The 23,349-nt window shown below is 37.9% G+C and overlaps 2 protein-coding genes across 2 annotated transcripts in view; one reads left to right on the forward strand and one right to left on the reverse strand.

Moving 5' to 3' along the window:
* Positions 1-21,012, reverse strand: GLP2R (glucagon like peptide 2 receptor). Its single transcript, XM_085556531.1, has 13 exons — positions 20,712-21,012; positions 16,157-16,265; positions 15,446-15,550; positions 14,315-14,436; positions 12,151-12,257; positions 11,411-11,567; positions 10,568-10,727; positions 10,385-10,445; positions 8,787-8,856; positions 8,253-8,341; positions 7,074-7,212; positions 2,776-2,817; positions 1-2,324 (listed from the first exon to the last, which is right to left on the reverse strand). Exons 1-13 carry the CDS (start codon positions 20,814-20,816, stop codon positions 2,007-2,009), a joined length of 1,584 nt encoding a protein of 527 aa, XP_085412657.1. The 5' UTR covers positions 20,817-21,012; the 3' UTR covers positions 1-2,006.
* LOC110474896 (germ cell-specific gene 1-like protein) overlaps positions 12,255-23,349 on the forward strand; it is an 18,820-nt gene continuing 7,725 nt past the window's right edge. The window contains exon 1 of the mRNA XM_021538690.4: positions 12,255-22,824. Coding sequence (XP_021394365.1) covers positions 22,479-22,824 — 346 coding nt within the window. The 5' untranslated portion in view covers positions 12,255-22,478. The remainder of the gene's footprint in view (positions 22,825-23,349) is intronic.

Consider the following 23,349-nt stretch of genomic DNA (forward strand, 5'->3'; position numbering starts at 1 on the left):
CTGTGTCCAGCCTTGCACTTGCAGTATCCCCTGCAGGTGGTTTTATCCCTCCAAGGGCTCCACAAAAAGTGGAAAGAAAATCCCAGGAGGATTCCTGACCTCCAAGTTCCCAGGAGGACGGTCAGCTATTCCTGGCTCTCACTGAGATATGTGAAGTTCGCTGCTGTCTTTAGAAATATTTAGAAATTAGGAGCTTGTAATAATACTGTAAAATAAATAATGTTATATTCTTGCTGTTACCTACTTAGAAAGGCGCTTTCTGAAGGAATCCATGTGATGGTTGTTTTTGTCTGGATCATTCCTCAGGCCAACAGGGCCTGCTTATATAACAAGAGTTGATTTTTATAAACTGAAGGAGGCAAAAAGCCCAAACACATAATAGAGAGGAGAAAATGTAGCTCGAGGGACTGCTGTTCAAAACACAGAAAACTGGCTCCTTGACCTAATGAAAATTTTTAAAATGCAATTTAAAAGTAAACTCTTTCACTGAGATGCCATAAAATCTTAAAATGTCAATGGTTTTAACACCTAAGTAAAACACATTCTAAACCACCTCAGTCTCTTTAATGTCTTAAACAATGGCTCTAGAAGAAATCAGTCTGTTTTTAATTGAGGAAGAGGCAAAGTGTGCATGTGTGGTGTCTGGTGTTTCCAGTGGCTGCTGAAGAAATCCATTACAGTAAAATTCTATATAAGCAGAATTCTTATTCTAGTAAAAAGCCCCTCTAAAAACTGCAGATAAATTATTTTAAAATGGATCGAACATTTACGGTTTATTAATATATCACTGAAATATACAACTTGGTATTGATTAAATAGGTTAACACAGATAGACCTATAAAAGAAATACCTTTTTAAAGTGCCAGAAATAGGTTCTTGAACTAGTGCTAGTCAATGACTTGATCTATTCTTTGCAATAAAAGACTATAAATACCACAGGTTGCATGGCTAAACTTTTGTAGCCTGATAAATAATCATAAAAGCATTGGTAAGTTACATAAGTGGGATCATAGAATTTTAACAAACTCGATTGTATTTCATAGGTTTGAGTTTGGATGTGAGAAATGAAACTTCACCATGGCTCTTGTTAATTGGAGGAAGAAGGATTTCACAATACTCTTTTGGTGCTGTCACAATCCCATGTCTTTATCCATTTTGGGTCCCCTGGGAGGAAGGTGGAGGCAGCAATTACCCCTGTTTTGTCATTAAGGACACATGTAGGGCAAACCAGAAGTCACAGTGGCTTGTGTCAAAAAAAGAAAAAGAAAAAAGGTAACAAAAATTGTATCAGAACATTTCACTTGGGCACATTCCATGGAAGTATTTTGGGTTTTCATCTCATAATGACATTTCCACCACTAAACTTTCAGTGAAGATGCTCAAAAATGGAAAAGCAAAAACTTGGTTCTTCCCAAGTTTGTTTTTTGGGTTTTATATCTATATATAGATATAGATATATATACATACATACATACACACACACACACACACACACACACATATATATATATATATACACACACACACACACACACACACAGACATATATGTGTGGTCTGGTTTCTCCTAAAATTGGGGGTGGTTTTCTTGAGAGGGAGTATGATTTCAGTCTGTGCTGGAGTTCTCCACACACGTCTCTCTGTTTATGAGCCACTCCTATGAAAAAGAAAAGCTGACTGCTCATGACGTGACTCAAAGCCTGTCACATGTGGATGAAGGTGCCAAAACGTGTCTCCAGAGCCCACTTATTTCCAGAGTTCATCCTGCTTCCTTGTGCACTCCACAAAAGCCAAAATGCTCCATCAGAAGTCTTCTTCTCCCCAGCCACACAGGTTAGCAATGTCCCGATAAATAACATTTTGCCCAGAGCAAGAAAACAGGAACAGCTGGGCTATCACCGGCCTCGTCCTTGCACTGCACACCCCGAGCAGCCTGCAGCTGAGAGATGAACACTCCAATTTTCCGAGCACTGCTGCTGGCAGGTGCTGGCCCGGGGGGACAGCTTCCTAAATTTCGCTTTCCTCGAAGACCTCCTCGGTGGTTTCGCCGGTGGTGACCTCTCCCTCGCTGCTGTCGGACATGCTCATCTGGGCAGGGCCTGCCGTGGCCTCTGTGCTCTGCCTGCCCAGCACCTTCTGCAGCTGCAGCTCCCAGGGCTTGCTCAGCTCCAGGCAGAAGCGCTGCCTGCTGCTCAGCTGCTGTTTTTGCCGTTTCTGTGAGCACTTCCTGAGGTATTTGATGTTTTCCCCTAGAAAGCAGAGCTTGCAGCCAAAGGGATCTGCCAGCAGGAAGCGGGACCACTGCTTCTGCAGCTCTGCTTTCACCTGAGGAGGAGAACGTGGTCATTGCTATGGCACGTGGGCACCCTGGAGCTCTCTGGCACAAATACCAGGTGTAAAGCGAGAGGAACTGAGGGGTGCTGAGCTTCCTGCCCCTTTGGGCTTCACCTTGCACCTGCTGCTTGTAGGGTGGAGACAGATTTGTTTGCTCAATCAATCTGAAGAGTCCAGCCTCTTCACCCTGACTTAGGAAAGTTTTTCCTCTGCAAATGGGATGTGTGTGAGAGCTCAAGGGACTCCCCTGTTCGAGGAGGAGGACGAGGAGGAGGAGGAAAGCCCAGGGGCTGTGGCAACCAGGACCACCAGCTTTACCCAAGTGTTGTGCTGGTGTAGCTGCTTTGTTCTGTTAAAGCATTTATCTGCTCAGTGTGTTCATCCTTCTTGGTGTCATTAATACACTTTACTAATGAACTAAGAACTCAGAGTTGTGTCTTACCTCTCCGTTAGCAAAGCAATAGAGAACTGCTACCAAAAATCCCTGTAAGAAAAAAGGAGTGAGAGGAAAAAATCAGCATGCAGGAAATACCTGAAGCTCTAATTTAAAGGTGACATTAGTGTTAAAACCATAAATACAAACAGTGTTCCTTAATGTTCAAAAAGGGAACTAGTTGCTTGCATTTCTTCATTAATGACATACCCAGTCACTTGTTTTTGGGCAGTTCCTTGGCAAGTGCAGGGCACATTTTGTGCAGATGCTGAAGAACAGATTGCAAAACCCAGTTTTATCATTTTGCTACCACATACTTTTTTTTCAAACTATTGCTGTTATACCATGACTGCTGCTATTTCCACATGTGCTAAAATAAAAAAAAATGCAGCTTGGTTTCTCATTTTATCTATATGCTTGTTTGGGTTTGTGAATGATACTACCGAGAGCTCATTTGGGCTCTTTTTACAAATTATTTCTTTTTTAAGTGATTAGTGTTAGTTCAAAGTTCAGCTATATTGAGTGTTATGGCCATTTGCTGTTTTTCCTTTGAAATTGATTCAGATGAGCACCTTAAAAAAATCCTACAGATGCAACTTGTTTTAAACCAACCCCAGAATTATTATTTCCATTTTCCTCTCTCTGTCTGGGTTTGAGCTCAGGCTAAAGCAGCTTACAGGCTGCATCTCAGCCCCACAGACATGCAGATTTATTCCCACTGCTTCAGGAAATGCCCTTTTTTGGCGTGTCTGAAGGCATCTGTGACAAAACTTCTGATTGAGAGAATAAATACTCTGAGTCCCAAGGCAATATTTATATCACAGCTACAAAGGTGCAATTCAGTTGACAGCATTTAATTGTTCCCACACTCATATTTTCCCAGAAACGTTTCTGCTTTGCTCAGACAAAAGTTTAAAAAGAAATCCACATACACAGAAGCTTCAACATTTTTCATTATACCCAGAATTAACCGATAGCTTTCTGAGCCTGCTGTTAATTTTCTAGCAGTCCTGAATTATTTAGAGTCATTAATTCCTTGAGCATATGTGCAGTGGAAATAGGGACAGGAGAAATAGCAAACAGAATTGCTTTCTCCATGTATTTTATTTCTAGCATTTTTCATGCTTCACCTGGGTTATGGTAGGAGGATATAGTTAATTAGAGTTAATAATAGGTGATATTAATAGGTGATAATAATAGGTGTTAATAATAGGTGATATTAGTTAATAGGTGATATTAATGACAATAGGTGATTATTGAGTTAATAATAGGTGATATTAACAGGTGATATTTATGTGATATATATCACATAAATATATCATGTAGTCTCATCTATTATTTTAAATATTTAAATATATTATATTAAATACAAATTTACTAGCTTAAAAAGCAACTTTTAATGCAGCACTTCTGCTGCTCCTGGAGGCAATTCTCTTTTTTGGGGGGTACAAAGTTCATTACTCTGCTGGGTGCTTTGGGGGGCTTTTTGTTACGGGTATGAACTCTAAATTTGGCCTCACAGGCACCACAAGCAGAAAGAGGATTTAAATTCCACTCCTGAGCCTGCTAAGCCTGGTGATAGGCACTGTGAGCAAGGCAGAGGCTCGGTGGAGCAGGAGCTGCCTCTGAGCCTCCCTGGGCTGATTTCAGTTTGGAAATACCTCTGGGATCTCCTTCACTGCTGCTGCAGGGGCAGAGCACTGGAAAATCCCACCAGAAGGTGGAAAACTTTGCTGATTGTTTATATTTGCTGTTCACTTCATATCCTGGTTTCTTTCATGCTTACTCATTTTCTCCCAGTAAATTGATTTTCACACTTAGAAAGCTTCCCAATGCGTTGTGATTTCTCAAACACACATTTTCAGAATTATCCCAGTGTGAGTGACAACGGAGAACCAAAAATTCAGAAGAAACGTTCATGAGCAGAGACACCAATAGGAAAGGACAGATGCACACCTAAGCCTCAAAGTTGTTCTTCAGTTCTAATGACAATTGCAATGTGATAAATTACTCATCACATAACTGGGTTATCTCCACCAGAAACCAGTGGTTTTTTCCAGTGTAACAATTTCCATGCAAAAGGGAGCCAAGATGTTTGGATTGCCTCATTTCCTACAGCAAAGCAGCATCCTACCTACAAGAGAACTCCTATTTAGAATTTAATTTTGTGCTCCTTGAAAATGTTTGAGTTAAACCTTCAGCTGAGATCCCAGGGATAATTGTTTTTCTTTAACAAAACAGTTTAACTGCCTTTTTAAACTACTGAGAAGATTTACAGACTAAACAAATGTAATTGGGTACAGTTTATGTGCTTTTTGGCTAATCCCTTCATAAATAATGCTGCAGCTAAAAAAGAGAATCTGCAATAAACATTGGCTGAGATCTCTGGGTATTTTTTAATGGAGCTTTGCATCTAAAGCATGACATGCTGCCAAGCTCATGCATGTTTCTCTAAAAGGAATGAAGTTTGTGTTCTTTAGCAAGGATGAATAAGCTGGTTTATATATCAGATTTCTTTGTACAAGCCAGTAAATAAAATCTTCACTTAAAATGATTCTGCACTTTTAAAATAACATCAAGGCACTGCAACCTCTCCAAGTAAGGATATTTCTAACCAAGGAAATTAATACTCCAACATTAAGGTCCCGTCCAACACAAATAACTCTGGGATTTTGTGAACACCATGTCAGCAGGCTCTTTGGGGTTGTGGCTCTCCAGGAATCCTCTGCTGTCACTCAGGATATTTTTTTCCCTCAAGCTGTGGTGGAAATTTTAAAGTAGAGCCTCAATAATGGTGCCAAAACACTGATGCATATATACACCCGAGCCCAGGTGCATATGTGCAAAGGTGAAAACCAGGATTATCATAAACTGTGGGAAAAGGGCAGCAATGCTCAGATGGCCTCAGGCTGCAGAAGAAGGCAGCAGTGTCAGAGCAGTGAATTCCTGAGGAGCAGCCACCTGGAACCAGAGAAATTACTGGGCTTTGCAGCAAATAAAGGTCTGGAAATTGTTGTCCTGGTGCCCCAGACAGATCAAGGCAGGAAGATGTGGGGAAAGGACAACTTTGCTTGGCAGGCTCATTAGTACTCTCAGAAATTAATTACTTAGCAGGGCTGCAGCGCTCAGGACAGGCAGACAGCAATGTTTTGTGCCAGTGCCCAGTGCTCTGGCTTGGCAAACTGGAGAGCAGATGGCTACAGGGAGGCACAGCCTGAGCAGGAGTGGCCACCTGAGAATCACTGGGGTCTGGAACTGGCTGTTGGATGGGAGTGTGGCTCCTTCAGCCCGAGTCCTGCAGCTGACATCCATCCACGCTCCCTTCCTCACCTCAGCTTCCTCCTACTCACACCAGACTAAGGCAAATACCTGAACAGCTCTAAAACACTCCTGCCTGTGTGGGTGAGAAACTTCTTTTCCACCTGCAGATGCTGCTCTGTGCAGGCACATTCTCTCTCTCTCAGGATTTTTTCATAGAGGAGCACAGAGAGAAGACATAGAAAACAATTTCTATTTCTGCTCCTTGTTTTCCTATGTGGAATGTGTTTGGAGAATTGTTTACCTGGGGTGATGCTTGGTTGGATTCTGGTGAGGATTGTTTGAGCCTGGTGGCCAATCCAACCCACCTGGGGCTGGACTCTCAGAGAGGGTCACAAGTTGGAAGTGAGTTAGATATGGTAGTTAGAAAAAGTAGGTTTGTTGTTTTAGTATCTCCATTAAATAGTATATTAATGTATTATAGCATAGTTATAATAAAGAAATCATTCAGCCTTCTGAACTGAGTCAGACATCAGCATTTCTTCCCACTGGGTTCACCTGCATTTACAATACTGCTCCGTTTTTCTGTTCCATCATGTGAGGGCTCTGACAAATTTTCTCCTACAACTAAAACTTGCTGCAGGTGTACAGCACTTCTGTGAGTGTGCACCTGGGAGTGTCACTTTGCTGTTAAGGAGAACAAACATCCTTTAGGAAAATCGAGCCCAAACCTTGGATGAGGCAGATGTTCTCATGGTTGTGATTTTGGCTGGGAGTGTTTTAAATGGACCATTTTAATCCTGTTTGCAGGGGTCTGTGAGAAGCTGTTACCTATTACCTTTTTTTCTGAAAATGTCAGACCCTTTTTTTTGTTGTTTGAGAACATTATATTTATTTATAAGTATTTTATCTTGTTACTGCAACAGTGTATTTAGAGACACTGTTGGTTGGGATATAATATTAAACCAGAATTCACTATAACTGTGGTGAGCAGTAAATGCACATGGATCCATGAACCCTAAAACCAATATTTGCAAAACAGTACTTACATGAAATGAGCTCATTGTCAGCTGAATGAAAAGTCTTATATGTCTTGAAAGTCCTTCCACCTGTTCATCAGTGATGAAGGTAAACACAAATTCGTGGATCCCCAACAATGGAATCAGCACAAGTGTAGATCTTGCCAATCTTAAAAAGAAAATGTTTCATAATTGTATTTTTTTAAACATCCTTGGTGACAAAAATCAAAAGCTCAGACACAAAGAAATTATTCCAAAAACATGTCCTCAATATTCTGACTTTGGAATGGTAGCAGTTTTGTGATTTTGAGAATAATGTATGCATAAATCAGTGGAAAGTCTATTTAAAAGGCTTGTGTAAATAAAATATTTTCCATGGCACATCCTGGCCAGAATAAAGTAATTCTGATTCTCTCTCAGGCCACAAACATAGTGCTGGAGGGTTTTTCCTTTTCTTCTGAGTTTTGGAAACAAAGGGAAAGATGTGTCACACAGCAGGTGTGAGAGGAGATCCTGAGAGCAGAGATCTCAGTGCACTGAGAACCTTGGTGAAAATGCTGCTGAGCTGCCTTTGCCCCCCAGACATGGAAATGTCTGTGGAGCCTGCTTTCCTATTCTGAATATTCAGAATATAGCTATTTCCCATATTCTGAATATATATTACACCTGGTGCTGGTGGGTACATCTTTAGGGGGAGCTGACAAGTTTTTGATGTGACAAAACATTTAAAAAAGGACCAGGAGTTTGTAGGAATGTACCCTCTGTTAACAAAGTGGCCAAATTATTCTTTGTCTACTTAAAAAAAAAACCAAAAAGCTCAAAAGTTTCTCTCCTCAATTTCATAAAAAGACACCTCATAAATCCTTTAAAACTTCACTTCAGACCTAGAGCTACCCAATTAGACAGAGGCCAAAAAATCCCTACCTAAGTAATTCACTACAAAAAGAAGAGAACAAAAGAAATAATCACTTCGGTTGGGTGTTTTAACCAAAACCACTTACCCCTAGCTCAATTTTTCTCTAAAAAAGCTTTGTTATTTTGCCTTTTATTAAACTTTTTCTGTTTCCAACACTACCTCAAAAACCATCTTACTAATTTGATGCCACTTGACGTAGCCAAGCTATCTCAAGTGTGATAAATTCTCTAATAGTTCACAAGACCCAACTCAAGCAAAAAGCTTTCAGGACTTCTGTGTCATTTGTTACAAACCTGTATTTGTAGTCGTGGAAGGTCATTTGCTGAGCTTTTAGTTTGGAAATCAGCATTCTGAGAATTTTTAAGAAGATGCCAAAGTTAACCTGGAAGGAAAACACATAATGATTTATTTACAGCAAATGTTATTGCACTCATCAGTTAACTACTAAATCAATGTGTAATTGATATTAAACACTTGCAAAATTAGCCACCAAAAAACTGGAATGCAGCTGGGATGAGGCTGGAATACAAGCTGGTTTTTGTTACATACTAAATATGCAAAACTGAGTAACAGCATTGCCTTATTTAGCCTGACAAATAATTTGATATATGATCTTCCACTACAAAATCACATTTCTTTTTTTTAACACAGAGCCCTGTTTCCTCATTTTTTGAACAAAATGTCATCCCTTCTGTCACTTTATGTCTCCCTTGATATTTCTGTGTCAGAAAACTGTATCTTATTTGTTCCAAAATTTTGAAGGGCAAAAATGGCACTAATTACAAAGACCAAGGAGGGGAAAATAATACAGGTGATATAATTCTTACTGCAATGGAAAATAACATTGGTCCTCGGATGATCCACCAGATTCCCATGTGTTCATTTGTTCCCCAGCACCTGGAGAATAATTTAAAATATAATTATTTTCATAGGAAAAAAAAAAAAAAAGAATGCTCAGTTAACTTATCTATTTATTTCAAAAGGAATTTGGTGAAGTTCAGTTTTTTCAGGTGGCCCCCAAAAGAAATGGAATAAAACAATATAACTAGGAAGAGTTTCACCAACAGCTCTGAAGGTCTATCCACATGAATGTTGATACAGGTTTTCCTGGACCATAAATCTGGCAAACTCAGTCTTTGAATCCACAAAACATGACACCAAACCCTCATAATGGAATTAATCCTACTTAAATTATCTATCTGAAACTGGAGATCGGAAATGAATGAACTGGGAATTGTGACCATCCTTCTCGATCTGCTAAAAAATATGCATACAGTTTTCTTGAAGCTGTCTCTTTTTCTCCTGCTTTAACCTTCTATTTTTTCTTATTTCTTCTTGCTAATTAGCCTGAGGTACTGTAGGATTTGGGGCTTGTCGTATAGAATTTATCTGACATCTGACTCGGTAAGACCATAAATATGGTTTGGATGTTGCTTATTATCCATGTTGCAAATAAAATTCTCCGGAAACCACAAAAAATAAGAGAAGAAAAAAAGATTCCATACATAAAGCACAAAGTTCATGTGATGTCACCAAGAGCATCACTGAAGACCAAAAACTGGTGCATGTTACTGTCCCTGATGCCCTCACCAAATATCAGCTCTCAGTCACTATCAGGTTTTGTCATTACAATTTCCTTTTTTTCTTTAAAAAGTGACAGTGAATATGAAATAAACTCAAAGTGTAGGTGGTCTCCAAGGAAAGGACTGACAGGTTAGTAAGGCTACAAGTTGTGAGTTGTTTTGCTTAAGTGGCTGTTTCTAAATATTACAATCACAAAATTCTAAAAGTTTGTGTTCTAAAAATTACAATTTGTATATATATATATAGCATTTATATATATGTATATTTATACATATATATAATATATATATATATATATATATATATATAGGCTGTTTCTAAAAATTACAATTTGTTCTTCCAGTTCATTTAAAAGAAATCTCTTACAATCAGGATTTCATCTTGATTACCCCAACTTTTATCAACAAAATTCTAGCATCCAAAGCTCAGCTTACAAACACCTCAAACACTTGATGCTGTAGGGCAAACTTCCAAAACCTGTAACTGTTATGAGCACTAGAAGCACACATTTATTATTAGCTATGAATTAACACATTACCTCTGGACTGAGGTAAAATATCCAATTGCTTCATGTAAATGGATGAACACCTCAGGAACAGTGAAAGTTCATTCTACTCCTTGCTAAATGCACAAGTAAATCTGAGAATTCCCAGAAGTTTTTTGTTTTTTTTTTTTTTTTTATGTAAAAGTACTAAAGGGAACCTTGAAAACATAACAAGTATACATAGGTGCTGTATAATCTGATAATTTGCTGCTCAGTTCTTGTGTCAAGAACTGCCAAGGGCTTTCAGCCAAGCAAACAAAGTCAGGATTCCAAAGAAAATTTTATTTAATAACTTACCCAGTATTCTCCAGTCTGGATCTGCTTATTCCCCATGGGCCCACAAACAGGATTGGAACAACTGAAAAGAAAAGAAGAATCTATTCCAGCCAAGCTTGTAGAAATATTTTTTTTTTTTCCTTTACAAAATATCCTCCCCTGACTCAGCAAAATCAGTGTTGGAAATACTTTAAGTGCACTTACCCCATCCTATGACAATGTATGACTGGAGCAGTCTTCTTTCAGAGAGCACCACAGTTATCAATAATGTATGCAGGTAAATTCCTTCCACTAACAGCCAGAAGTAATTTGCCCCCACAAAGTAATGCATGAAAAACTGGGCAGTCCTGCAAATGATTACAATCTGTAGGAATGAGAGACCAGGAGTAAATACAGATGTCGTGATCTGCATGTGAGGGTTTTTACTGATGAGGTGTTGAAATAATAATTATCTTTCATTATCTTGCAGATAATTTTCCTTGTTGATGTGGACAAGCTCTATTCCTACAACAATATACATATATACATTATATAGTTTTTATATATTAAATATATATATAAATATATACATTTATAAATATATTTAATATATAAAAACTATATAATATATAATCACTTTATATTTTATATACAGTTATTAGAAATATACAATATATTTATTATAATATATAATATATTTATATAATTATACTTCTATATAATAATATATACATATTATATATTATATATATTTATTTATTTATGGATATATATAATCAGTGCCAAATAAACAAGGATTTCTTTCTAAAGGCTACAAGGTGCAAGATGCTTTGCTTAAGTGACTGTTTCTAAATATTACAATCGATTAATTTGTTCTTCCAGTTCATTTAAAAGAAATCTCTTACAATCAGGATTTCATCTTGATTACCCCAACTTTTATCAACAAAATTCCAGCACCCAAAGCTCAGCTTACAAACACTTGATGCTGTAGGGCAAACTTCCAAAACCTGTAACTGTTATGAGCACTAGAAGCACACATTTATTATTAGCTATGAATTAACACATTACCTCTGGACTGAGGTATAATATCCATCCACTTTCATCATTCGGCCTTTTGGAATAAATGTTGTAGTACACAGAGTCTTTTATCAGAACTGCTGCAGCACGCAAGATAAAGGATGCAAATAAATTCATATGGATGTAGTTTCTTGTGCAGTGAAGTTTTCTGTGGGGGAAAAAAATAATGTATGAACCCTCCAGAATATATCTAGTTTGCAGAAATAAATTTTTTTAAAGCCAACAAAAACCCAGCAAAACAACTCTTTTATTCATATTATTGCCATCAATGCATTCTGCTTAGAAACTGCATTTGTATTGCTCCTTGGAGAAATACAAGTTATTTACTTGGGAGCAACAGAATGGTTTGGGTTGGAAAGGATTTGAAGACCCATCCCATTCCATCCTCCCTGCCATGGGCAAGGACACCTTCCACTAGATCAGGTTGTTCCAAGGCCTTAAAATCTTCCAGGAATGGGGCAGTTTCTCTGGATGACCTGTGCCAGGGCCTCACAGCAAAGAATTTCTACTTAACAAAGAATTTCTACTTAACACCTAAACTAAATCCATCATTTCAGCTCAAAGCCATTCCCCCTTGTCCTATCACTCCATGCCCTTTTCCAAAGCTCATCCCCAGCTTTTTTGTAGCCCCTTCAGTTACTGGAAGACTAAATGATTACTTCAATTTCATAAAAAAGAGAGTATGAGTACACAGCTGTGTATGTTTAAAATGCATGTAAATTTTTACTAACCTGAGTAAAGAAAGTATAAGCAGAGCTAGTACCAGTGAGATGAGAGAAAAGTAATATCCTATCGTGTACAACAGCTGTAACGTGGTGAGTAGTTTATGTTCTTCTTCCTGGGAATAAAAAAGAAGAAAAATGTGTTGTGTAGGCAGGGGGACGGGGCAGAAACACAGCCCAGAAACTTGGGGGATCACTTTGAAGGAGCCAGGGCAGGATTCTGATCCCTGCTCTCTGCACTGCCTTTTGAAATCAGTGTGTGACACAGATGCTTGCACGCCGAGCTCCTTTTTCAATCCAAAGGCACTCCCAGACTAATCCCAGCTTTCTCCTGCCCAATCACCACTTGTAGCCCAAATCACAAATGAGGTAGCCACGATTCTTGTGCGCCAGGAGGATGCTGGTGGGTTGGCAGCTGCAGAGATCAACACAACCTGCGCACCAAGTGCGTGAGTGGCCTGGACACACAGCCACCAACCAGCTCTGCACAATTCTGGGAGCCAGCTCTGGCTATTGAAACAGGCTGACTTCTGTCTTGAATTCAAAGGAAAAAATATAATTAATAAATTAGAGCTGTCTTGAATGTCTTTGAATGACAAACAAGACCTCAGAGGAGGAAGAGAACCACTCACACTTTCATAGATTATCATAGGACATCCTGAATTGTAAGTACCAACCAGGATTGTTGAAATCCAGCTCCTGCCCCTGCACAAATTTCCTTTCAATTTCCCTAATTTAACATTTCTTTTTCCTAAGTTTTTTCCATTTTAGCTGCTTATGTCTGCCTCCCAACTCTCCAAACTTCCAGCCCAGGGAAAGCATCTCTGAAGATGAGATACAGGATATGTGTATATTTTTTATATATTTCTTGGAATTTGTGTATTTTCCTCAGTGATTTTGCTGTTTTTCTTGTTCTACTACTCAGCACCAGGGATTTGGCAGTGTTTTCCTGCCAGCAGTTTTCTCTAATAATTTCATGCTAGTGATCCATGCCTCTCTTGAAGGGGCTGAAGCAGTGTGGGGGCAGGAGATTCCCAGCTGTTGGTCACTCTGCTCCATGGAAACATTCCAGCAGGTAAAAACCTTGCAAAAATCCCAAATTATCATCTTGGCTATTTCAATTTTGCAACACCAAAGCACATGAAACCAAGCTGATTCCTCTGGTGGGTGAAGATACTGGCTCTGGGTTATTTCCAACAGCTTGGGGGATTTCAGTTAAATAAAACAAACAAATTGTCCCTTTTATTCAATTAAATAAAACAAAACAAATTGAATAAAATTTATTCAATTAAATAAAACAAAACAAGCCCACATTTAGTCTTGGTAGGAAAGCTGGTTAAAGCTTTCAAAGAAATTTTCTGCTGTCACACAAGATGAAATAATATGCCTTGCAGAAACAAATATGCTATGCAGAATGGACAACAATCCTTGGAAAACACTCAGCATTTATGAATATTTATTACATTTGCATAAATAAACTGAAGGTTTGGAAACTCATGTATTTACCATATAAAGAGCTTAGTAATAGTGTAGTAATACTCAGAGATACTAAACTAATAATGTTTCATAACCAATCAGTAAAGCAGTGTTACTTGATAAAGTAAGAAACAACACTCTGTCAGTAATAAAAATAAAAAATAGTAGGGATAGTGCTTACCTAAGAGACCTAATTCTGAATTCCATGGCAAAAGAAGTTTGGCTGATAGAATCCAGCCCCTGGCCTGATGCAATATGAGAAATACAGGAAGGATGGCATTAGACAAGGGTGAATCCTCCAGTCTCTGACCAGCTAACTTTGAAATAACCAATGAACAGCTCATTAAATGCTGAAAGGCTCAGAAGGGAAGGAGGAATTGTCTGACTTTCACACACCAGTGTGATTTGGGGAGATGCTGGGATGCTTACTTGCTTGACAAGTTGCAGTGTTTTTCTATTTTATTAGGAGAAAATCAGCACCTGGACTCTGAACAGAAAATAACTTGTGGCATGTAAAGCAGGAATCCCCTTTAATATTTTTTTTCTGCTTCTTATAAATAAAATAACAGCTTTCTATTTGGTAATTTAAATGACATCTGAAGATTCTTTGCAGGTATTAAATGGAAATGTTTTGTCAGTTACTCATGAAAGGATTAGGATGATTAAAGTTTTCAACCATAATATAAAACATACTTACATTTTTTTGGAAATGATTTTTCTCAGAACATTCTGAACTATCCCGCCAAATGTCTGTGGAATTTTCCTTTGTTTGCCAAATCCCTTCATCCAAGCAGACTCTGTATACATGTCCTACACTTCCTGAAAGTAAACAGAGTTTTAGTTTGAAAGGTCAAAATAGAGATTTCATTTTTCATACACATTTGAAAGATTTCTACCTCCACAACAGCCTCCACACCATCCATACTCAAAAACGAGAATAAAACCCACTTTTCTTTTGTCTTTATCAATATATTTTTTATCATTACAAAGGACAAAGTAGGAATGTAATCCAGCAGAAATGAATTCCCAGAATGTACCTGTTTTTTACAAGAAAACCCACACAGTACATCCAAAAGAGAACCCTTCATCTCCCTGTATTCATTTTTCCTCATTAAGCTCGTGAATGGGTGATCACATCAAAAAATAGCTAAGTATTACATTCTAGTAGAATGTAAGTAATAATTAATATAGTTAATAAATAATTATAATAAAATAAATAATTATAATAATTAATAAGCAATATACGCAATAATAAGTAATAAGTAATAATGCATATAATAATAATAAGTACATACAATAATAATGAGTAATAATACATATAAGTAATATGTATTAATGTAATAAGTATTACATTCCAGTGAGGGCACTAATAATTGAACAGCACTAAACCCACCCCACTAATTTGCACATTAACCAAAAAATCTCAAACTGACAACCCAAAACCACTATACAGGTTTACATGGCTTTGCAAGTGCTGCTCTCCAGCTGTCAATACAGAGCTGTGGCAAGCACAGATGGAGAGAAAGAGCAAATAAACATCAAAAATGATTCTGTGCCTCAGTTCAGAAGTGGTAGAAAGAAGTGAGACTCCACTTCAGAGGACACTGGGGCAAGACAGACAAGCACCACGTGTCCTTTGGCTGAATTCCTGGCACAGACTCCAAGAGAAGTTACCACTTTGACATTCCCCCTTTGACATTCCCCCTTTGACATTCCCACTTTGACATTCCCAATTTGACCTTCCCCCATTGACATTCCCAATTTGACCTTCCCAATTTGACATTCCTACTTTGACATTCCCACTTTGACATTCCCACTTTGACATTACCATTTTCCAGCCATGGCAAATACGAAGGACAAGGAACGGAGACATTTCCTGGGGGTGAGTAAGGCCAGCAAACAAATTGATCAAATGTCCCATTGCAATGGACTCCTGGGGAGAGAAGCAAATAAAAGTTTCACCAAAAGTTGTGCAGACAACGGGCAGCCAGGGAAAGCACTCTGCACTGTCCCAGGGAATCTGTGAGCCACTCCAGAGTAACCAGATGTTGCAGATAAATGTGTATGAGATAAGTTTATTGCTTAAAATCACAAGGAAGCTGAGGTCAGACCTCTCCAGGGTATGCAGATTCCTTTTGAGGAACAGCACAGGGACAGCTCCGACCTCTGCTCTGTGACAGTGACAGAACCCAAGGAATGGCTGGAGCTGTGCCAGGGGTTTGGGGTGGATTTTGGGAAAGGTTCTTCCCCCTGAGGGTGCTGGCACTGCCCAGGCTCCCCAGGATGTCCAGGTGGGATTGTTGGGGGGTCTGTGCAGGGAGAGGGACTGAACTGGGAGATCCTTGTGGGTCCTTCCAGCTCAGGTTTTCTGTGATTATATGATTGTATAACCACAGAGAAAGGGAAATAAACAAGGGACTTCAGGCTGATATTTGTGCCAGGTGAATTGTTCTACATTTAGAATGTAGGAACAAACATACGAGATAATTTTTGCATATTTGTCAGTCTTAATAAATTTCTTCATTGCTTAATTCCTTACCACTATCTACAGATGATTCCTGCAGCATTTTCAAGCACTCCTGTTTGTATTTGTTCCATCCAGTAGTGGTTTTTTCCAGTAGAGAACCTTTGGCCTGGGAGTGAAAATACTGTACACGAGAAAAATCAGTTAGAACCTTTTAGTCCTTAATGACAAGTTTCTTTCCATTACAAGAAATTCTGGTCTGAGCATGGAAATGAGGAGAGGAAAGGAGAATGGAGGAATTGTAGGTAAAAAATCTAAAGGGCTTTTTGGTTTTAGAATATATTTAAAGATAATCAAGCATACCTGGTTGAGTAGTACAACAAAAAAACAGTTGAATAAAACAATAATGAATAGGCAATGCTATTTAGCTACTAACACCTTTCCCCTGGTGCATTCTGTTCTCCTGCCCAGCATTTCACAGACCACTTATTTCACCAGCAGCTGCAACTGTGCCATAGACATCTTTCTATTCCTCTTTTTCCTTTTTGGTTTTTTTTTCTTTTTTAAGAAACACTTCTGTATATTTTAGTTTTATTCACCATTTACACCGTGTTGCCCTTTTTTGCCTCAATAGGGCACTGCTTTTCTTTCCTATTGTCTCCATAGGTGGGAAGAGTCTTTGCCCTCTAGATTTCCCACACAATAAAATGACACCCACATTTTTATCTGGCTGCAGGGGTCTTTAAGGGGGTCACAGCTGATAATTGCTGTTTAGGAAAGCAATGGCTGAAACCAGAAGAATTAAATGCAAAAGCACTTGATGATTTGGGTGAAGAAAGGCAGGTCAGGAGGGATAATGGGAGATGCTGCTTACAGCTCAGTGTAGAATCTATGGATAAATAATGACTTGATCATTATTTATCCATAGAAGAGAACACCATCCTGGGCCCCTCTGTGCAATCAACCCCCTGGTCTCCTGACACCAGGGCTTTCAGAGGCCAGAGCAGTCAAAGATTGCTGCTGCTACGTCACCAAAAATTAAACATTCATTACTGGTTGAAAATGTTACCAATTCTAAGGAGCAAATTTTGGAGAACTAAGAAAATATTTAAGTTTTCTAAAAAAACTTTTACTAAAAGGTGCCTTTCAGTTCTCCAGGAAAAGTCAGTTTCTTCTTCTCTGAACTACACCCTTTCTTTAGAACTGCCTTGAACACATTTGTGGTTGCCCTGATGTTGCCTGAACATGGTGATGTGCCAAGAGCTTGAGCTATGTAACCAGAAAAATATATGGCTGTGAACTTCACCTTTGTTCCTTTAAACCTATGGTTTGCTTTTATTTTAACGAATAAATAATATTTATTTACTTTCAAAACAAGAACAATGTTTTGGTGAATTAGTTGTTGGGCAGGATCACTATTTCATGCACGTTTTCACTGTGTATTTCACTACTTTCAAAGAGTATTGCCTGCTCAATACTCTGCTTTTAGTCTCTCATCTAATTTCAGACACCCACTTTAAGCATGAGGGAGTAGAAAAACTCTAATCATTCTTCCATGGATGTGCCTGCAAGATAAGGAGAGAATATTTACAGCAGCCATGAGAAAGGAATGCATGTTTCCAAAATAAAAAAGCATCTTGACATTTCCCTGCTGCAGGCCCCAAACTTCTGGGAGCCAGGGGAGATTCCTCAGGGCCTCGTGGGTCAGTGAACCCCATCTGAAGAGGCAGAGATTGGAGATGACGCATTTGTGACAGAGCTGCTGGGCTGGAGGAAGAACACTCCAGGGTCTGATAAACAAACACGTTAAAGAGCCAAGGAAACCCAAGGAAACCCAAGGAAACCCAAGGAAACCCAAGGAAACCCAAGGAAACCTTGCATGGCCAACTGGCAGCTCCGTTCCTGGAGAGGAGGAACGTTCCTGGAATTGAGGAATTCAGTGATTCCCCACTCAACAAGAGTGAGCATCAGGTTAGGCCTAAATGACAATTCCACATCCCTTCCTGATGGAATTGTCCATTTCCTCAAATCTGCAGGCACGGACACACAGCCAGCACCTATTGGTCACTATTGATATAAATACCTGTGAGATCAGTTTGTTTTGGTCACACAGACAATACGTGTTCACCATTGATGTAAAGATTTGTGAGATAAATTTGTTTTGGTGGTCACATAGCCAATACCTGATCACTATTGATGGAAATATTTGGGAGATAAATTTGTTTTGGTCACACAGACAATACCTGATTATTATTGATATAAATACTTGTGAGATAAGTTTCTTTTGGTGGTCACATAACCAATACTTGGTCACTATTGGTGTAAATATTTGTGAGATAAATTTCTCTTGGTGGTCATATAGCCAACGGTCACCATTGATATAAATACCTGTGAGATAAATTTGTTTTGGTCACAAAGACAATACCTGATCACTATTGATGTAAATATTTATGAGATAAATTTGTTTTGGTCTCATAGCCAATGCCTGGTCGTTATTGATGTAAATGCTTGTGAGATAAATTTGTTTTTCTCATATAGCCAATTTCTAATCGCTATTGATGTAAATACCTGTGAGATAAGTTTCTTTTGGTGGCCACATAGCCAATACTTGGTCACTATTTATGTAAATATTTGTGAGATAAATTTGTTTTGGTCTCATAGCCAATGCCTGGCCATTATTGATATAAATACTTGTGAGATAAGTTTCTTTTGGTGGTCACATAGCCAATGCTTGGTCACTATTGGTGTAAAGATTTGTGAGATAAATTTGTTTTGGCCACAAAGCCAAGAAAGAAGCTCAGAAAGTCCCATGGTCTTTTGCCCTACACTGGACATCATTTCAGGTTGTCAGAAGATTTTTTTTTTGTAAAAAAGGAAACAGCCTCAGCCTGCCAGCCTGGCCCCTGCTTGCACTGAAGTTCACCCATGAGGAAATTTAATCCAAATTCCCTGGAAGTGTCTGGCCATTTACTGAGATAGCACCAAGGAGACGCCACTCTTTAGACATTTGTTGGATGAAGAAGAAAAAGCTGCCTGAAGCTTCCATTTAGGAAATGGATTATATTTGGATGCAGACCAATTTGAATTTAAGTTTTTTATAACTGACCACAGTAAAGTCAGAATTGAACCCATTATATTTTTTATACTAAGCTGGCAGTGAAATGAAATGTTTCTGTTTATTCAACTATGCCCTTATGGACAGAAAAAAGCCCCTTCAGTTTGGGCATAAACTAAAAATAAAAGCTGAAAAATATTTATTCATTCTTCCAGCCCTGATCCAGGTTTAGCATGGTGGAGATTTTTCCTGTCTATAGAGGTTTTTGCTAGAAAATACAGATATAGTGATTTATGGCTGTTATTCCTTTAAATGTTTCTTTCTTATGAAACAAAATATAAAGAAATGCAGCACATATTTCTTTAAACAAGTTGCAAGAGCCACTATGACAAATTAATTCACTGTGATTAGTCCAGCAAAGTTTTGACTTTGCAGAAGTATTTGGGAGATTTTCTGTTAGCACTGATGGAACTAATGCTTTGGGTGAGGTGTCTCACAAATCTGAGAGTTCTTTCAGTTCTATAAACACAAGCTCTATGCAGAGAAGTTCTAGATTTGAATTATATGAAAATATTAGGAATATTTTCTTTAAATATATATATGTATTTGTCTCCTGGTAATTTTTTCTTTATAAAAATGTTAGAAACACATATATGGGCTCTACAGCACATAAAGCTGCACACCCACTTTCTTAGAAACCCAAGAAAATAGAGAATAAGTGGATATAAGCACCTTTTTACCTTCAGTTTGTTGCCCTGATGCTCATACATGTCCAAGAAATGTACCCTAAATATATGTGTGAATTTTAATCATTTAAATTGAAATTTACCAAATATCAGTAATTTAAAAAAAAATTTATTCCAGTCAAGATTGATATTAATAAATAAATAAGGATTACTAAAAACCTACATGAAAATTTCCTCGAATTGAATTACACTGAGATATTTTCTCATTAAATACCTAAACCCTTTCCAATTTGTAAGGTAAGTAAGAGCCAAGTGTTTAGAATTCTGTAAAGATTTAGGCAAAAAGTAAAAATAAAATGGTTTAGTGGATCCGTAAAAGAAATAAAAGCAGAAATCTCATCTAGATTTATTTGCTTTCTGCATGAAGGTGAGGTGCAGAACAAAACCAGCCAGATTTCACAAATTGGAGATTCAATCTTCACAAGTCAGTGCCAGAAACAAATCACAGCTGGGTTTAGAACACAGAAAAAACAGTAGAAAAAAAATGTGATTCATGATAGTATTTTTATCTGGTAGGAAAACAAATTTAATTCAATACCAATCAATACTGGTATGAAAAGGGATTGTGCAAATGGTTGTAAACATAATTTATTCGCTGCATGAATGAGGATTAATAGAATAAAATGGTAATAAATTCCCTAGTCAGAGAGAGTTCTAATATAAAACTCTACAGCTTTGCAGCCTTTATTTCTCATGACTAATTAGCAATAAAAATAAATTTTTATGTTGGATGGATCTTTGGAACAAACACGCTTTTTTGTTTGTTAAAATGCTACGTGCTAGGAATTCACTTTTCTAGAGTCCATTATTAGTTATTGAATTAGCTTACCTGTTTCACAAGAAACAATATCATGATAGAGCTGGCAGATGTTGGAGCTATCCTGGACCAGAGTCCCATGCTGGAATGGAGAGCAAAAAGTGTCACCATGCCCATTCGAATAAATTTGTCCCCAATATGCTGCTATTTCACTCTAAAGATCAATTATATTAATAATAAAAAAATAATAGAAGTAAAAATGTCTTCTTTTATGAATGCCACTGTTCCATGAATGCTCTTTCCAAATTAGTGAGGAAGTCTCCTGGAGTGTTCAGCTTTGCTAGACTCCAACTATGTTTTGGTTTTTCTGAGTAAAGGCAGAGAGCTCAGTCTAAACTTCACAGCAACTCTGCTTACTGAGCTGCTCCACTAGCCAATGAGAAGTCAGAAAACTGTTAAAACATGCAAGGGCTGATCCTGTTCCTTGAAGCTCCACAGGAATTTTGCCAGTGATTTTTCCAGAATGCAATCCAGCTTCATAAAAACACACATATATATTTTTACATGTATAGATATATGCATATATTTTTATTTTTATATACACACACATATATGTATATATTTATAGACATATATATTTATACACATAATGCAAACCAGCTTCACAAAAACACATATTATTTATACATATATAGATGTATGTATGTATTTTTATTTGTATATATACATGCATATATATTTATAGATATATTTATATACATAATGCAATCCAGCTTCATAAAAACTCACATATATACTTATACATAGATATCTGTATATATTTTTATTTATATATATACACACACATATATGTATATATTTATAGATATATATATTTATACACATAATGCAATCCAGGTTCACAAAAACACACATATATACTTATACATAGATATATGCATATATTTTTATTGATATATATACATATGTATATATTTACACACATATATATTTATACGCATAATGCAAAACAGCTTCACAAAACATATATATATTTATACAGCTATAGATATATGTATATATTTATATATATATATATATACATATTTATTTTATATATAGGTATATATTTTTAATATATGTATGCATATTTATATGCACCTCATGAAACCAATAAACAACACCTCAGAACACAGAAAAACTTTGTGTAGGAAGCCTGGGGGACAGACTGGACAGTGCCCAGGAAACCATCAAGAGCAAATCAGGTAATTTATGACTTTTATTTGTGGCTGGTGGAGCTCTGAAGGTAGGCAGCCACCCTTCTAGTGCTGCATGCTGTGAAATCTGGAGCTGACCAACCAGTTTTAGCTCCTTACCAGTTTTTTTAATAGCAAAAGTCACAACTGTGCTCAACTTAAAGTGTTCAGTGTCACAGGAGCATTTGGAACTGTGAGATTTTGTTTATTCCTTAGCTAAGGAATAGAGAGATTCCATCAGTGTGACTCCAATCAAGGTAAATAGACATGTTTTGTTTGTATAAATGAAACTTTAGTGATTGCACATTGTACTTCCAATGTTTCTGTGTTCTGTGTGTGATTCATGGGGCAAATTACCATTTATTGTCACAATTCCTTATATTTCTTTCACAATACACTGCTGCCAAGCAACACTGTCCTTTATTCTTAATCTCCCCTGCCACATGATTTCTGGTCATGCCCAGATCTCTGCTCTCTGCCTTAAACTCCTAAGCCAGCACAATTTTGTGGGAGGGATGAAGGACGGGGTGGTGAAGGCAGGCAGGTGTTCCATCGGGCACAAATTTGCAAAAGGGAATTTCTGGAATAACTGCTGCCCTGGAAGATGCCAACCTCCATCCCGGAGGCAGACAGGAGGCACAGAGCCTCAGCAGCATTTTCCCTGAGTTTCCTCTCTTTAGTCTTCTCCATCACAGCTTTCAGCAGCAGCCACTGGTGCGAAGGCACCAGGAAAGTGGCCAAACCTTTCTGCAAAGGGGACAGCAGAGGGGACAGCAGAGGGGACAGCAGAGGGGACAGCAGAGGGGACCTGTGCATCCGCTTCAACAGCGCCGACGGCAACGGCAGCCAGGCTGTGCAGTACATCTGGGAGACTGGCGATGACAAGTTTGTGGAGAAGAAGTTCCACGCTGGCATCTGGTACTCCTGTGAGGAAATCATCAATGAAGAAGGTGAGCAACGCCGTGGAAATTTATTTCATTAAGTCATCGTGGCTCTTCCTACTTATTTAGTGCGTCCTTCCCTTCTGCTTCATTAATTCCGATGTTTTATGGTGTTTACGTCGTTAAAAAGTTGCTCTCCTCTGGCAAAGGGGACCTTAGAGGATACTGCCCAGTCAATTCCTAAAAAAATTCCTAATAAATTCTAATAAATTCCTGATTTATTACAATTTTTCCTAAAATTCCCAAAATTTATTCCTAATAAATTCCTAATAAATTCTAAGGACATTAGGGTGACAGGTTGTGGCTTTGATTTAGCTGGCAGGTTCTGTTTCACATAAAGATTATTTGGTTTTTATTCCACACACCGTAACAGCAAGTCAAATGACATTAACAAGAAAGCATTTAATTTTTCCAGTGGTTTTATTCCTTCGGACAAAAATAAGCATACTTGCTTTAAATAATTCCTTCCGATCCCCTATGGCAACATAAAAAACAAAAACTGATTTTATTTTTATTTTTTTAATCATTTGCACT

The sequence above is a fragment of the Lonchura striata genome, chromosome 18 (assembly GCF_050655825.1).
Source record: "Lonchura striata isolate lonStrDom1 chromosome 18, ASM5065582v1, whole genome shotgun sequence".
NCBI lineage: Eukaryota > Metazoa > Chordata > Aves > Passeriformes > Estrildidae > Lonchura > Lonchura striata.

Excerpts from the sequence above, each read along its gene's own strand:
- GLP2R (XM_085556531.1), bottom strand. The coding sequence starts at position 20,816 with ATGGGCATGGTGACACTTTTTGCTCTCCATTCCAGCATGGGACTCTGG. Across the intron at positions 8,342-8,786 it reads CAATGTTATTTTCCATTGCA|GTTAACTTTGGCATCTTCTT; the intron begins GTAAGAATTATA and ends TTTTCCTTCCAG. Across the intron at positions 2,325-2,775 it reads ATTGCTTTGCTAACGGAGAG|GTGAAAGCAGAGCTGCAGAA; the intron begins GTAAGACACAAC and ends TCTCCTCCTCAG.